Below are 16,280 nucleotides of genomic sequence, written 5' to 3'. Positions count from 1 at the left end.
GCTACAAAAGCTGACTGTTGAAATAAATGTTGTCATCTCTTCTGCAGCCCCTCAAATGTTTTGAGATGGCCATAACTTGACAGCACAAAGAGCTCTACTTTGCTGAATACACCATAAATGAGGACCTCAGCTATAAATAAACAGTTCCACGAAAAAATGTTTTCCAAAATTGGAGGCAGTACTTGCTCTTCATCAATTTAATGGCATTTTGGGTTGGGAAAAACACGGAATACAGATTATTGAACTGCATTTTCAGTTTATGGATGCGCCATTTTCCTGAGGCCATCAATCCACCTTTACAGAAACAGGACAGTTTGTGATGTTTCCAAACATTGGAAGGCACTTTAACCAGCCTGATGTTACTCTAAAATAGGACTTTTGCAACGAAGTGGTGCACAAGGCAAGTATTTATGCGTTTGGTATTTGTTTGACAATCAACCTCAATAATATGTCAGTGCACTTTCTTGGGCTCATCTGCAGTCTTTACACTTTCAGACATGCATAAAAAAAATGATGATTGGTATGGCAGATTCAGACAGATGACACGTCTTCTGGTTCCCCTATCACACCAGGCAGATGGAACTGCTACTAGCTGCTACATTTCTTCACCGAGGCATATAACTTTCTTCCAGTGACATGTTTGCTAGTGTGTACAGCACAAAATGTATGCTTCTTAACTTGTTTACATGAACACCCTCATTTAATACTTCTCATATGAGCCAGATCTTCTGTCAGAGGACAAGAAGACAGCTTAACATCAGATAGAGTCTGCACAAGTTTCGCAAGGAAACAAAAGGCTTGGGCTTGTTATGTAAGAGACACTGCAAGGGGATGTTTGCAAACCGAACGCGCGTTCACCCAGTAAATGAGGAAATGCAGGGCGGTTTGTGAATTGATTAAATAAAAGTTTATTTGCTAACATAGATACCACTTTGACGAGAGTAAATGCACCTTGTAAACTGCAGCAGTAGGACAAATGCACCAACAAACATAGTTATTGGTTATAAACAAAATGGTATGAAAACTAATTGCACCAATAGACTGTGCAATATAACAGTAATCCTCAAAGACTCTGGTTCCAGCAAATGTTAGGTCACTATATGGCACAGTTTTGAGAATACTTGTAAAGTAACTCTTCTCATCTGCTCAGATGTACATAATCTGCAGTCAACACAAAAGTCAGGAATGCTCGCACTCTATAGTCTCAGTTTCCAATAAAGCTTTTTTGAAACTGAAACTGTGGAGTGCGGACCTTCCTGAAATGTATGTCTCCCAGGACTTTGTGTTGAATTTAATACAGGCCCTGCTCCTGTGTGCCCGCAACAGCCCCGCTAGTGTGGACGAGACCGCTCATCTTGCAGGACTGCTTTTGCTGCTATAATCTACAGTCAATATAAGGTTTACCTATGTTAAGGTTAACAGGGCTTTTGAGGGAGAGTCGTGGGGGCTGGTTTGGACACCACAATCATCCAAACTTTAACCTCTGAGGTCCCATCCAGTGTGATATTCTTTAAAGTTAAAGTTTATCAGTGTTATACAGGGCTCGAGTCGGGGTACCACGCTGGTGGACGGCGTCCCCCCACTTATTTTACCGGGTGGACGCCGTCCCCCCTGGCAAACAGCTGGACTTCACTCTGGCCTCTCAGGAACGAGATCGGAGCTCACAGCGCCGAGGCAGCTCCAGGGATGAGGGGGAGGACGCCATGAGTCTCGAGCGCGATGCTGGCACAGGCCTCCTGCTGCCTCGGAGACTCGACGGATGCTGGGCTGGTTTTGTTCGGCTGAGAAGTGTTACTCAGTGAAAAGGCAGCCGAAAAGAAATGGAACATCTAAAATTAGCTTTCAGATTGAGGTGCCTTTTAAGATTGTACCCGATAACAGTACACATAAACGTCTAATACCCCTGCACAGTCCACTCGTGATACCTTTGGATCTTGCTACTCAGATAGTGCATCATATTGACTCATTTGCTTTTGAAGGTGCAAAGCGAAAACACCACCTTTCGTGACGTCACTTCCTGTCGTGACGTCACGCTGGTGACAGCGTCCCCCCACTTCTTTTTTTACGACTTGTGCCCTGGTGTTATACTTCTCTGTTCTTCTCTTTCGATTGTATGATTCACTCACTCTCTCCTCTGTCTTACTATAACATTTTATTCACTCCCCTTTCCTTGCTCATCAAGTAGGCCTCGGGTTCATTTGAAGCGATGATAAGAAGGCTGCACAGCTTGCCGCAGCTTCTTCAACCTACTGAACTGTAGCATCGCCTCGACACGTTCTAGGCGTGGGTTTTACCCCAGAGACCGAGGTTTTGCGACGCGTGTCTGGAAGCATGGAGCTATAAAGGGAATGATTTACAATTCTGATTTCCCGCCTCGCTGCCTGCGCCTCTGCAGTCTGCAGGCAGCGGGCGCTGTCCTCTGGAGATACAGGCGCGCTGAGTGTGGGAAAGGGCAGGTGCCGAAGGCGGCCTCGGCGCAGGGCCAGAGGCCGCGTCACAGACGGAGGGCGGGCCCTGTGTTTTAAGTCACGGTGGTGTGGGCGGAGCCAAGGCCCGAGGCCACGGGGCGGAGCTCGAACAGACGGGCCGGCACGAGACCGGGCGCTGACTCACCAGATATTAATAGCCTGGGATATATATCAGCGCTGCGCTGCCGGCGCGAGCGTCACTCGTCCAGGGTAGGTAACACCGTGCAGGCTCGGGGCGCTAAGGTCGGACCGGGAGGGCCTACTAAGTTCGCAGGCACGCAGGGCGGCTGTTGTCCTGGAAGGACAAGGCCACACTGGTGCGGTCAGCATGCCTCTCTGCGAGGCAGCCTGATGCTGCCTGCTCAGGCTGCCCGCCACACTGCAGCTTCCAACGGGCCGTGTACTGCGTTTAGAAACCTGTTCTGTGCCCTCGGCTGGCTTTTGGATTCGATTTTTTTTACTCCGTGCTGAACTTTTTGATTTCATTTGAAACCGAAACACTTTTTAAAGTAAACAAACGCGGACAAAATGTGGAAGTGGGCTGTGTAAGGGGGTGGCTGCATGTAGTCTTGTGCTAACTCTTTCTAACTAAACTGGGTGGACCTGCAGACGTTTTTTTTTTTATTTTTCCACTTTCTCTAGTTCACTGACAGCGTCAAATGCGCCTGTAAACGTGACTCGTCGACATCTACAACTTTATTGCATCTGCTCACGCTAGCGATTTTTATGATATTCAGAAGATGATCTGATTTACCACCCTTCGTTTGCCATGACGATTGGAAACGATTTTGAAAACTATTTCTTGGGAAGATTGTAAGTTAGTGCGCTCGTCCCTTACCTCCCTCCCACCCACAAATAGTATCAATGCATTGTAGCAGCAGGAGATATTGTCTCCCCAGGTGAAAAAGGAAATACACTATAAGTCCAATCGAATATAGGAGCCAGCTAATGAATGTCACAATTCTTCATAATCAAATTCCCAGTGTCTTTCACCTGAGGGTTATATACATCACGGTATAAACGCCCAGACTGCAGTCATATCAGTCAAAACAACTCCGATATCCATATGGTTGAGCCTCACCGCCCCCCCCCCCCCCCGAACAACAGTACTGAACATAAACCTTACAAGAGAACACAGTCAGAACAATGTACATACATCCAACAGAGCTAAGAGGCACCCAATAGGAGGACCGCATTGAGGTCAATACAATGCTTTACTCCTCATAAAACAATACACCTCTCTAAGGCCTGTAACACATTAAACAAACATCCCACAGTAAAGGGATCTGTGGACCCTAAGGCGGCCCCGTAGTCTGTTACCTGATGCGCATACCTCAAGTCCAGCAATGCACTTACCAGTATTTCACATGGCATGGATCAGAAATGGTAAAGATTTCTGGCGACACACCCCAAACACCACCAACCTTTTCAACACACAACCAGAAACTCAAGTATACCCTCACCACACTACTGAAGATTCTACTTAAAAAAAAAAACCTACTTCAGTCTTTGTAATGAAATCTGCGATTTGAGAGGATGGAGGTACCCGATCCTGATAGCATTAGGAAGCCATACCATCAATGGCAATACCCCACTATCCTAATCTATGTTACACTTTTTATTTCCATGTTATAGTTTTCAGCTACTAGAACTCTACTCGGGGAAAGGCAGGCAAACCCATACATTACTAATGAGTAGAATGCATTACAAACACTTTCTCATTTTAACCTCAAGGAGTTGCTACATATTATACAGAGAGGCATAGTTATCAATGCAGTTGTGAGGCTGGGGCCCAGAGGGGTTACCTGACCTTTGTACCCAATTATAGCTGTCTTACACTACCTCACGGAAGAGCGGGTCCCATTTTCTTTGTGTGCATTATGACTCTTTGTACCTTTAATAGACCACTGGTTGTAAAGAGGCTGTGCCACCCTTGCAAATCATGGAGCTGAGATAAGAAACAAGTTGGGCACCTTTAACAATAGTAATGCTATTCTCTGCATTGTCCCTCATTCTAATTATTGATCTTTGAGTGACATATTGATTACTTGGAAAAAGTTGAAAACTGACCATCGGTCAAGGGGAAGAAAATCAGGACACCCCCTCTCTGAATTCCAAGAGTAAGTAGTTAACTGTACCTTTGACAGTTCGTGATGGTCAATAGTTCATTATATTCATGACTGTATTTCCTACAGCAGTTAATATATTAAGAGGCTGCACGGTGGTTACCTATCAATGACCAAGAAGAGCTTAACTTGGGTTTTGTTGTCCAACATAGGCACAGCAGGAATGGAACCATACCAGCTATTGAGGCTATCTAGATAAGTGGAACTGACATACGACCACCACTCTACCAAACTGTGAACAGAAGGTCACAAAAGGACACAACTTTCAATTGAGATTGGTGAATTGGGTACCATTACATTTGGTAACAGTGACATCTGTAATTTACAGTGCTTAGAAATGGCAAGTGCGTTAGGAAGCCCATCACATTAAAAAAAAGTTAACATTAAATGAAATATGGATAGTCTATGGTTGTCCTGAAAAGAGGGCTGGAGCCATGCCAGGTTATCTGGCCAGAAAATCTGGCATGGCTCCGGACGCTCTGACCCTACACCCGCCATCACAGAACTCAAGTGTATTTTAATTTAAAATCAGTATTTTCTGTGAGGTCAGATGTACCTTGCGAGTTTTCGACGCTGCCATGATATTTCCATGAACTGAACGTTTCTGAACATGAAGTATTTCTGCAAATTCTTAAAGAGTATATTGTCGAACCAGAAATAGGTTTCTGCTACGCCGTCCTGTTTCTGATATGAGTGATCAAATCTGCTTCACATCAACCTACAGTTCAGGCTGTGAACTCTGAAGTACAGGTTAAGGTTAACTCCTGCCCTCACTCCTTCGCACAACACGATCTTGGACAATTCTAGCACCCTACTAGGGAACTGCATTTAACTGGCATAAGTCGCTAAGTATATATATAAGTGTACATTAAAGCATTAAACTCCATGGCTCTTTTCTGTGCATGATAAACTAGAAACAACTATTTCACCAGAAATACTTCCTCCCTTACATCGGTTTTAGCCGCACCCATTGGCGAGCAAACAATCCCATCATTGCAAAATCTGATTTAAATGAGACCCTCCGGCTGTACATCAAGCCAAGAGTCTAAAAATAAGCATTCGGTTCTGATGTCAGGAGTAGTAAAACAAGGGCACTGGTTCCAAATCTGCCTCTGGGGCTACAGACCAAGGGTGGGTAACAGGTGCAATCAGCAGAGCAGGTGAAACTTGGAATTTTCCTGCTCACTGGGACCGCAGGCAAAACCAAGCCCTGCAATGCAGAAACAGCATCAGACCAGGAGCACTCCAAGTTGTAGTCCGGATTTAAAAATGGGATGAAAATAGCAGCTTGAAAATGTAGTCTAATCTGTATTGTCTCAGTGGCCTTCTGCAAACGAATCTTTATTATACATATATATTATGCAGACATCAAATGCCCCATTCTCTCCGCCCTAGCTTAGTGGATGGGGTGGAGGGGAGTTGACAATAAGAGGGGACATTTGTTTGATAATAGTCACTTCCAACTCCAATCAAACAGAAGATAACAAGTGCACGCGAGGCACGCGTTGACGCGCTGACGACCAGACAATAAAAGTTGTAAACTGACGAGAGTGTGTCATGAAGCTGCCAAAGAAAACACGAGTGAGAGGCAGAGGGGCAGTGACTTCAAGCAATGTTGTCACCGGGCTTCATTGTCTATTAACTCGACTGAAACCTTTTCCCTTTGGTCGATCCTGTTATTCTGTTCGCGCAACCAATAATATCTAAAAAACGTGTGGATTACCAAGGGGATTGAGTTGTAAAACAAGAATAAAACCTCCCCGTTGGATCAAACTGTTATAATATTCGTTCTGGTGAACGCGGTGCTACCTTTCTCCGTTTAAAATTCCTGACGGCCCTGCAGTCTCTTATCTGTCCCACTCGTGGTAACCTGGCCTCCCTGGGTACTCAGACATTTTAGTCACTAATTGACAGACATCAACTATGCCTGAACGTACAAAAAGAGCTGCCAGACAGACCGACCTGGTACGAACAGAGAGAGCTCTCCCCTTCGCCTCCAACCACCCCAGCAGACAGAAGTCCTCCCCCCAAGAGAGCTGCCTTGTTTTATGAAGCCGAGACACTAATGGCGCATAATTACACCCAGGCCGAGATTGTGAAATCATTTTAATTAGCTGCGCCGTGAAGACGAGAAGGCCCGAGGTTCGGGTCAGGCCGCCCCAGGGCTCGGGCCTCCAAAGGGTAGGCACGGGCGGGAGGAGTACTGCGTCGGAAAAGGGACGCTTCAACAGTAAGGAGGCAACATACCCCCACATACCGCGACACGTTAGGAAGCACTTGCTCATGCATCTTACACACGTGTGAGGGAATAATTCGAATCCTGGATATAGTCTGCGTAAATTATCTGACTAAACCAACATTTCTAATCCTAACATTCCTTAATTTAAGCTATGTTAATGCATTTCAGGGCTTTTCAAAGGATACACCTATGTGAGCATGACTGCAGAACTACATATGAAATATACTGTACTTCACTGGCGTGGCTCTGAAGTGCAGTGCAGCCTTTATCCCATGTGGTGCAAGTCATAGTTGCATGCCTGGTTGCCATGTTCGGTACAATTTAGGGCCTCTGTTTGTACGTAGCATAACAAGTCCTCGACCTTAGAAATGAAAGTCTTCTATCTTTCAGATGTTTAAGGAACTTGGTACACAAAGCACACACTTTTTGAAGCACATACGTCTTTTTTCACCCTTCTGGGGTGTGCAGGCATGTGGTAACATAAGTAACTTGCATGTCCCACATAGGCTTTTCCAAGGAACCCGACGTGAGACGTCCACAAGCATTAAACATGACAGAAAAAGGGACTACTCAGTTCTTAACAGCCAATCAGTTCCTTGTACGTCATTATGTCTGTGGACAACCAATGTCCGTTTGAATTCCTGCTACATATATATAACCCTTATATTATAAAATGCTTTCAAACTACTGAACACATTTACATCATTTTTTGAACACACACGTAACAGTTCTATTAACATAGTTATCTATTGGGGTGGCCATGTCTCACGAGAGAAAACCTTGAAGGGGTCATGATGCCCACCCCCTCCCTCAACTTCAACTGCCTTAAAAAATAGTATTACAACCATTTGCAATTTTACACCTTGTGTTTACACCAGTCTAAATGACCCTGCAGATGGTTAAACATAATGGTTATGTGTTTCTGTAAGTGCTTACACTATTGGTGTTTCATTTTATGTTTTATATTTGTAGTGTGAATAGTTTGCCTCCTTGTATCTGAGTTCAACTAATGTGACTAGAGGGAATGTTTTTAATATTTTGAGTGCCCTAATGCACACTGAGAATGTCTTAAGTTGTTCAAGACACCAGACACATGCAATATATATATATATATATACATATACATACCTGTGACCGATTTTGCTTTGTTATGTAACTGGGTATTTGTATAGCTTGGTGTATAGCTGTTACTTAGCCTGTGCAGACATTATTCTGGGGTTGGTGGTTGAAGGGTGCGGCACGGGTTATCTTCATGGAGGTGTACTGTGGTGAGGCAGAGGGTCTTCACGCGTAACCTGTGTGAATGTAGAGTGCATAGTGAGTGGTATCTTTGTGGTGGCCTTGAGGCCCTCTGTCTAACTCCAGTCAGTTGTGACAGTGCGGTCGCACAGTGGCTGTGGGTCTTGTGCCTTTTCAAATGACCTTGCTGGTTGTGTGTCCTTCCAGAGCAGGAGTCTTCAACTTGAGGAGCGGGCCCCCGTAGGGGGGCCTCAAGTAATCCTGGAAGTGGGGTGCCAGGCTCTAGCAAGGAGATGCTTTATGCTGATAATAGTGCTTTGTTTTAAGTTGAAAAAAATGCTCTGTAATGGGTCATGACATGTTGATTTTTCTTATGAACCAACATTTACATCCAAACTTTGTGCCCACATTCGTAATATAAGGAAATGCCATCCTCCTTATGAGAGGAGCGCCACAGCAGGATTAGAAAGGCTGAAACATCCAGTTAGTGCAACAATAATGACCTGATGTATTTTCTACAGCGATTTCTACCACAACTTTGTCACTTTATGGAGCGCTAAATGGCAAGTGCTACCATTTCCAAACTCACTAGTGCTATTTTAATTGACCGTAGAAAGCTTGAACATTGAGCTACTGCTGCAGGAATTCAGATCAGTGACATGAAGGTAGCACACCGCTATAATAAGGTAGAACTACTTTGTTTTTTTTTTATTAAAAAAAAAAACCTGCTTCAGTGAAAAAAATAATAATTATGTTGCCTACAGGCAATACATTTCTGAAATAAAGATTTTAATGTGTTATGATTTAGTGCACTTTTGGGGTGTAAAAAAGCCCCTCCCGCCTTGCATGCAAGCCCTGTACAGAGGCTGGAATGATGCACCAGATAGCCAAACAGCCAGGAGCATGGGGTGAGAGAGAAATACTCTCTGGTTAGAACCAAAGCCCACTCAATATATATCTGAAAGAACGGGTGTCTCCTCACAGGTGAACTTCAATGCAACTTTCAGAAAGGGGAAAAGAAACCCCTGCTTTAGGGTACATGCCAGCCTTATACTACGGTTTGCGGGTACAGAGCATCTCTCGGGGCTTATAGAGTTAGACTAGAATAGAATACTCCTTATGTACATGGCACTCGTCCATTGCCTTGGCACAGAAATCAGTTGTTTTTCAATGTTCTAAAACAACTGGCGGGAATCGCCAACAATGGAGCTTTACAGAGAAACCGCTGCAACAACAAGCTTGCGTGGAGCTCTGAAGCAGATCTACCCTGATAACCCTTTCAGAAAATCCTTCTGGCGTGTTGCACTCCACTACTTCCCAGCGACCAGACACAATGTGACAAACTCTGGACATGACCGACTGGTGGAAACAGTGATCACGGCCAAGTGAAATTTTACAGCAGAAAGCCCTTTGTCTTCGAGGTCATGGTCGGGGCTTTTCCGCCCTGGGACGCACTGCACTTCAGAGCCTAGTCAGGGCATATATGTGGCAGAGCACGGGGACACAACAGGTACAAGAGGAGACAATTGCTATTATGCTGCTTGGCTATCAAAACACTTAAACTGGCGCTCTTCCAACTGCAACCATTGAAGGCCAAGATCCTGCTGATGCAGCATGAATCCAACTGGGATACGTCCTCAGGTCACTGAGGGGCACATGCATCAAAGTAGGCTTTTGCGAGTCCTTAATGTGATTATTTAGGAATCACAATTAGTGACTCTCAAAAGCCTATCATGTAGAAATCGCTATTAAAATAGCGATTTCTAAACATTGATTAATTGCGAGTCGCAAATTGCGAGTCGCAATTAACACGTTTACCGCGGCGGCAATTCCGCCGCGGTGCGGGCATTCGGCGGAGTGCGCGGGGCTGCGTCTGCCAACGGTCGTGCGCAGCACCCTGCAGGTAGTGCTCAAGGAATGGCTTCCCATTCATTTCTATGCGCAATTTCAAGGATGCAAAGGTGTCAAAAATGATACCCTGTTGCACCCCTGAAATTGTGATGTGCACCCATGTTGCGCGCACACATGCCCATGTGTGTGTAACCTGAAACTTTGCAGCCCCAAATAGCGAATTCGTGTTTCTAAGGGGTACATGCATTGCATTTAAGGAATCACAAATTGCGATTCCTTAAATGCAATGGCAATTTAAGAAATCGCAATAAATTGCGATTTCTTAAATTGCAAGTGCCTTACATCTTGATGAATCGCAAAAGCCCTTTTTGCGGGCGCAAACGGCCGATTTTTGCGAATCACACCGTTTGCAAAAAACGTTGATGCATGTGCTTGTAAGTGTTCATTGAAACAAAAAAATACCTTATTCCAGGTTTTCAAACGTAAAAAATATTTTAGAGCTTAATGTGTAAATTACATTTTTGGAAACCATGTGATTTTGTTGAGTTCTGGTGACATGAACAATGCTTGCGCTTGGAATGTAGAAAGCACATAGGATATTTGCAAATTAGCACAGGTTTTCACTACCCATAATGACCTGCTCTACAAAGAACAACTAAGAGGCTTCTCCCCACTTCTCGAACAACTAAGTTGCTTCTCGCCACCTCTCTACTTATCCACACAACACATAATTAATCCTACCTTCAGCTATATACAGTGCTTCACCCTGTTTAATACCAATACCAAATGTAACCACTGATCCACAATGCACCATATGTGTCCAAGAGGCAACAGGGAAAAATTTGAAAAGGCTTGATGCATGAGCCCCTTTATCTTGTGACAAAAGAGTGCATACAGACGAATCGGCCTCCAACACAATGTTATAGATGTTCATTTCCTTTTCCCTGGATGGCTCGACTCTCACAAATTTTTCTTATAGTTAACGCCTTTAGATTATTTGTGTGACCCACATAATTCCAACCCCTAGGACTCTGCAGCCACCCATAAAACAGTGTTAAGAAATTACAGAGAAATATAGGAACCCCCTCCCCCCTTTTCAAATCAATTGGTAAAATTCCGTGTCTTAATATGTTTGTTAGCCAGAAATAAACGCTCTTCTCTTCCCTGCATTTTCTTCTGAGATGTGTTACATTTTGGAGAGAAAATCTGGCTTTTCACTTGTTTTTTTTTATTTGAGTTGCCCGCAGTGTGGATAGTATGGCGATGTGTGTCTTATTGAAAGGCAAGCGAGGGACTGCTGACAGGATATACATGTATGTAATCGCTGCTTGTCTGTTTCATGTAGCACAAACATGCTGCCCAAAGGCAGCGTCGGAACACTCTGAAACAATGCAAGCACAGCAAAGAAATGGCAAACAGGTATTCAGGCAGTCACAGAGAGCCGAGTGAGCATTGTGCATCATTCGGTATGTTTCGGCTGGTTGTTCTCTCTCCCAACGGTGTCCTGAAGCCCTCCTGGTGATCCATGAAAGGCCAAGAATTATAAGTTCCATATGTGTATAAACCTTATGGGACTAGGGATATATTCAGATGTGAGCTTGGGTATGAGGGTCCTTTAGGAGCGGCACACAGTCTTTTGGGGGTGGATTGTAGACAAAAGTAGGAAGGGGCGATAATAGGTTAGGGTTGAATTATTATGCGAGTTATCAGGTTTGGCATCCTCTCTCAACCCTCCCCCCTCATTTCTGCAGTTGCCACCTTCTTTTAAAAAAGGATCTTAGAGTAACCCCTCCACCACTCTGTAGGAAGTTCCACCAGTAGATTCCTTCCGCGTGAAGCACTTTTACCAGAAATCTGAAGCTTTTGTATGACCACCAAACTCTAAACCGCCTTATGCTATTTCTAGTGGTCCCTGGTTTCAGGGGAAATCTTTGGCTGCTGGATGAAGGGGGGAGTGGAGTGAATGACTCAGGCAAGAGTGAGTGAGTGAAGTCTACGGAAAACGCTGCAGATTCACAGTGCGCTATAGCCTTTTGCACTAACTTAATGATTTGTGATGGTTCTGGATCTGTGATTGGGCTGTTCCTTCAGTGGGACACAAGGTCTAAAAGTGTTAGCGTTCTGGGCGTTCATACATGCCACCCTGCAAGACATGTGCCCTGAATGTTTAAGTCAGTGGTGTCATTTTTAACTAAAGAATACTTTGTCAAAATGTAAACACAGCTATCCTGTCAATGTTCCTTGATGTCTAAGGGATTCTTAAGCACCCTGTTATATATCCACTCTGCAGATGATGTCTTATTACGTGTATTCCTACAGCATGCAGACTTACCCTCTGCAGGTAGATAGTGTTCATTTCGTCCCCGATCCTCCGCAGTCGGGCTGCGATTTCCCGCTCTATGTCCTGCCCCGGCTGCTCTCGATGGGCTCGGCCATTGGCCACCATCTCCCCTTCCAATCGCCCGGCCAGGCCCGCCATGGTCACCTGTTCCGCTCGCGAGTGCTCTCCCCCAATGGATCGGTGATCTGAAAAGGGAGCAAGACAGATTTTTTCAGATTAAAATGCATATTTGTTGAGCTTCAGACTAGTTTGCATGGTTCTATTATGTATTCTTTTTTAGGCTCACAGCAGCAAGTGCTTCAGTCCTGTCATGCCCCCAGTTCTCTCAGTTGTTGTGTATGGGGAGACTTTACCCGATACATAACCCTCTCCCAAGGCTCCGGTGAAGGTGAACACCCTGACTATCGACAAACCACAATATAGAAAACAAAATATCCCAAATAAAATATACTGAAAGTTAAGTAAGCCTAGATTTTCTATACCGACTCAACATATATGTACCTAGGAGATATATATATTTTGTAAATCTATACTTCCCTATATGAACTTATATTTGTCCATTGATGTTCTGTTCTCAGTATTCTTGTACCATGCTATTCTGGAGGTCGCTATTCAGTAGTAACCCCGGATGAACAAGAGTCCTGCTGAAAGGGAGTTAGGTGTCGTCTATATCAGATACTGTCCCTATCCCAGTAATGATTCTGTCTGGAATGTTACTCTCGCCTTCGGGCTGCTTCCTTGCTCTGTGTCATCAGGACAGTGTGGTTTTAGCCCTGGGGATTCTCGTACAAAAATGCCATCAGGTATGCCAGTCCTTTTAGGTCAAGGAAGCAAACCAAGACTATCTTTCTATGCGTTGAGCTGTCAAATGGAAGAGTGAGAAACATGGTGTCCTAATGACTTGAAGCCTGGGCGCATCCGCACTTCGTTTGGTGATGACCCACCCTTTGTTCTCCCCAGCAGTCACCAGGAGCTGCTTTCTCTGTGCTCGTCATGCATAATTCTTACCTAATTCGAATCACTGTGAAATCTTGAAGGTGATTTAAGTTTGTCCTTGAGATGAGATTGCATTTTTTATATTTTTGTGAGTGTACAATGCTGAGGGATCAGCGGGGCAGGGGCCCTGGCATCATACTTCAGTTGAGTGTACTTCACAAGGTTACGTGTATAGTTTGAGCCAGAGTGTGCTGCTTCGAGATAAACTATCCTCGGCCTCAGTGTTGGGGATGTGCACTGTTAAAGAAGGTGTTTCGCCATAGGAAATGGCAGTGAATGATTGGCTATTAGTGTCTAAGGAGGGCAGTATGAATGCCAGGCAGAGATGGATGAGGTGGTTCAGCCCTGGGGCGTTATGCTGCAAGGGTCTTGGAGCAGGTTGTTTGCCTGTGAAGATCCCATGCCTGGAGTTCTAGGAGGAGCACCCTTTCCCTCAGGATTCAGACATCTCAAGGCTATGACAGTGCCTAGCTGACACTGCCCCAGCCCACCACCTTACCAGTATAGCTTGAGAGGGTGGCACCTTGCTCGATGGGTGGAGTGAGTGCCTAAACTCTAGATGGTCCTCAGGTGCTTGAGTCCAGGTGCTATACAAAAGCCTGCCAGAATGGGAGAGATGTTAGCCCCCTCCTACTTATTTCTGTTCTCTGTAGGGAAGTGCTGGGGCTTGTCTTGACCTGCTGGGGCAGGAATCGTATGTTTCTCTGAGATCCATCCTAGCTTGTTAGGCTCTGTCCTAGCTTGTTAGGCTAGCAGCCCTTACCTCCCTGCAAGAGTGACATTTTCTAGCACCTGCCTGCCCTTTACAATCCGTCCCTACCTGCCAGGGCTGGAAGTCCTGCTGTTTACTACCCTCTGTCATAAGGTTTCTTTGCTGCGCCCTGGCCTGTTGGGGCAGGAAGTACCTGCCGTTTATTGCCCTTTACCATTGGGTGCTTTGGATCAGTCTTGACGGGCTAGGACAGGCCCTCTGTATTACACCTCTGGGAAAGAGGCTGTAAGCTCCTTTGTGCCTCCTGAGAGGGCAGTATGCCGGGACCCACTTTCTTATGTGGGTGGCTTTGGGATTTCCAGTCTGAGTTCGTGGTTTCCTAGCTTTTAAAGTGTGGCCCCAACACAAGCCACCTACACAGTCGGTGTCTCATAGTGTCTGCTGAAATAGACTGGGGTCTTCCTTGATGTGCCGCATGAGAGCTTGGCGAATCTTGGAGCTGTTGTGTTCCACATATGGTAAGTTGTGGATTTTCTTAGTTCCTCAGTGTGAGTACGACTGTGGAAACGATCAAGAGTATACCAATGCAAAGCCCGTTGCATTTTGGACTATATCAAGTACAGAAATATCTGGAAATAAGTAATTGTAAATTGTAAATTGGAATTGTACATTGTAATAGGGGTCACTTTCTGTTGTGGGGAAAGTGCTTTCATGACTTGCCAACTTCTTTACACAATCTGCTTTAGTGTTAGAGAGTTTACTTCTAGACCTGCACACAGATGTACTCTGATATGCAAACCCGTTGAACCAGTTCATACCCTTCATGCACTCATGGTGATTATTGGTAAAAAGGAGGGCAGGAAGTACCTTCTTGTAAGTTAGGGTGATGGTAACACTAATTGTTATGTTCTAAGAGATTGTGACAGTGATGATCTGTTGGGACAGTGCACCTGTAACTTTCACTACAGGAACAAGAAATGATGCAAACATGCAGATTAAACAGCCAATTATGCACAGCCTGCTCGGTTGAGAAATAAGCAGAATGGGGCAAAAAAACAGAAATGAAGGTACTTGCAAGGCACTAGTAAGTATTCTGTAGGATTTAGATTCTTGGAGTAAATGAGATTGCAGAAAAAGAGCAATGGAGGCAATCACACCCACAACTGTGCTCTGCTGGTGTGCCCCAGACAGGCTGACACTTCATAGAACCACGCTACAGTGCCACCTTTTTCTCACCAACCACTCCCAAGAAAGCCCCAGAAAAAAACGAGCTAAGTTGTGCAGGTGGTTGGGGTGGTGGGCACGGGAACTAATTCTTTGGGTCTGGGATGTATTTCTAATGATCAGACTATGTCCTACAGCAAGACAAAGCCAGGCAGTAATGGGAGAAAGAAGGAGGGAAACGAGATGGTAAAACAATGCGAGTGAGAAAGAAGTAAAAACGAAACCGCAAGAGTAAAATAAAGAGATTGGCAGTGTAGGGTGATGGGGGAAAAAACGAGGCATGTGGTGTAATCAAGACTAGGAAGACTTGGCTTTGGGCAGTCCCAAGTCCTTCGAAAATCTTTGGCCACTGCAATATTCAGTTTACAAAGTAGGCACTGCAAGTGTAGCTGTGGTCGGTAAAACAGATGGTGGCGATGCATTAACTCCCTAGTGTGGTTCATTAGGAAGAGGTGGGAAAAGCTTTGGCACTTCCACTCTCTAGTTCAGCCTGTGCAGCAAAAAGGCCCTAATATTCCTACACTTTTTTTCCTTACACCCTCCCAGTCCTTTTAGTCAATTATTCTTGTTCCGATGGCGATTGTGTATGTACATGTATGATCTTATTTCCCCATTATCTCTTCATGTATAAAAAAAAAAAACACTGTTCCATATATTCATGCAAAAGAAACGTACTGCTATTCTGCAGGGGCTATGTTACTCATTAGTCCTGCAACCACAGTCCATGTGACACAAATAATATGTTATATGTGTATACACAGTGCAATGACAATTCCAAGAACTAATCGGTGCTACTGGTGACAGTATAGTGCAAATGCAGAAAAAGTCAGTTGACAAAACAAAAACATTACAGTGTGCATGTCATATAAATGTCTGATCCATCAGGACACAAATTCAAATTTGAATCTAATCAGTCTTTGAGGATTTCCCAGCATCATATGCAAAATGGTTAAGCCTGACAAGTTCATGTTTGAGGACAAAAATGGTAGCAAACTGACTAGAAAGATCATGAACAAACACGTCTCAAGTGGTTCTAAGTATGCCAAAAGGTACAAAAGCAACCTCAAATGAAGATTTATGTACA

At 44.6% G+C, this 16,280-nt stretch overlaps 1 protein-coding gene across 2 annotated transcripts in view; it reads right to left on the bottom strand.

Annotated features, from left to right (window-relative positions):
• The window catches only part of BBC3 (BCL2 binding component 3), a 41,981-nt gene that overhangs the window by 5,677 nt on the left and 20,024 nt on the right, over positions 1 to 16,280 (bottom strand). For both annotated transcript variants that reach the window (XM_086938480.1, XM_086938481.1), the window contains exon 3: positions 12,256 to 12,449. In XM_086938480.1, the coding sequence (XP_086794606.1) occupies positions 12,256 to 12,449 (194 nt within the window). The remainder of the gene's footprint in view (positions 1 to 12,255; positions 12,450 to 16,280) is intronic.

The sequence above is a fragment of the Lissotriton vulgaris genome, chromosome 9, assembly GCF_964263255.1.
Source record: "Lissotriton vulgaris chromosome 9, aLisVul1.2, whole genome shotgun sequence".
Classification (NCBI taxonomy): Eukaryota; Metazoa; Chordata; class Amphibia; order Caudata; family Salamandridae; genus Lissotriton; species Lissotriton vulgaris.
This window is presented reverse-complemented; position numbering and strand designations above follow the sequence as displayed.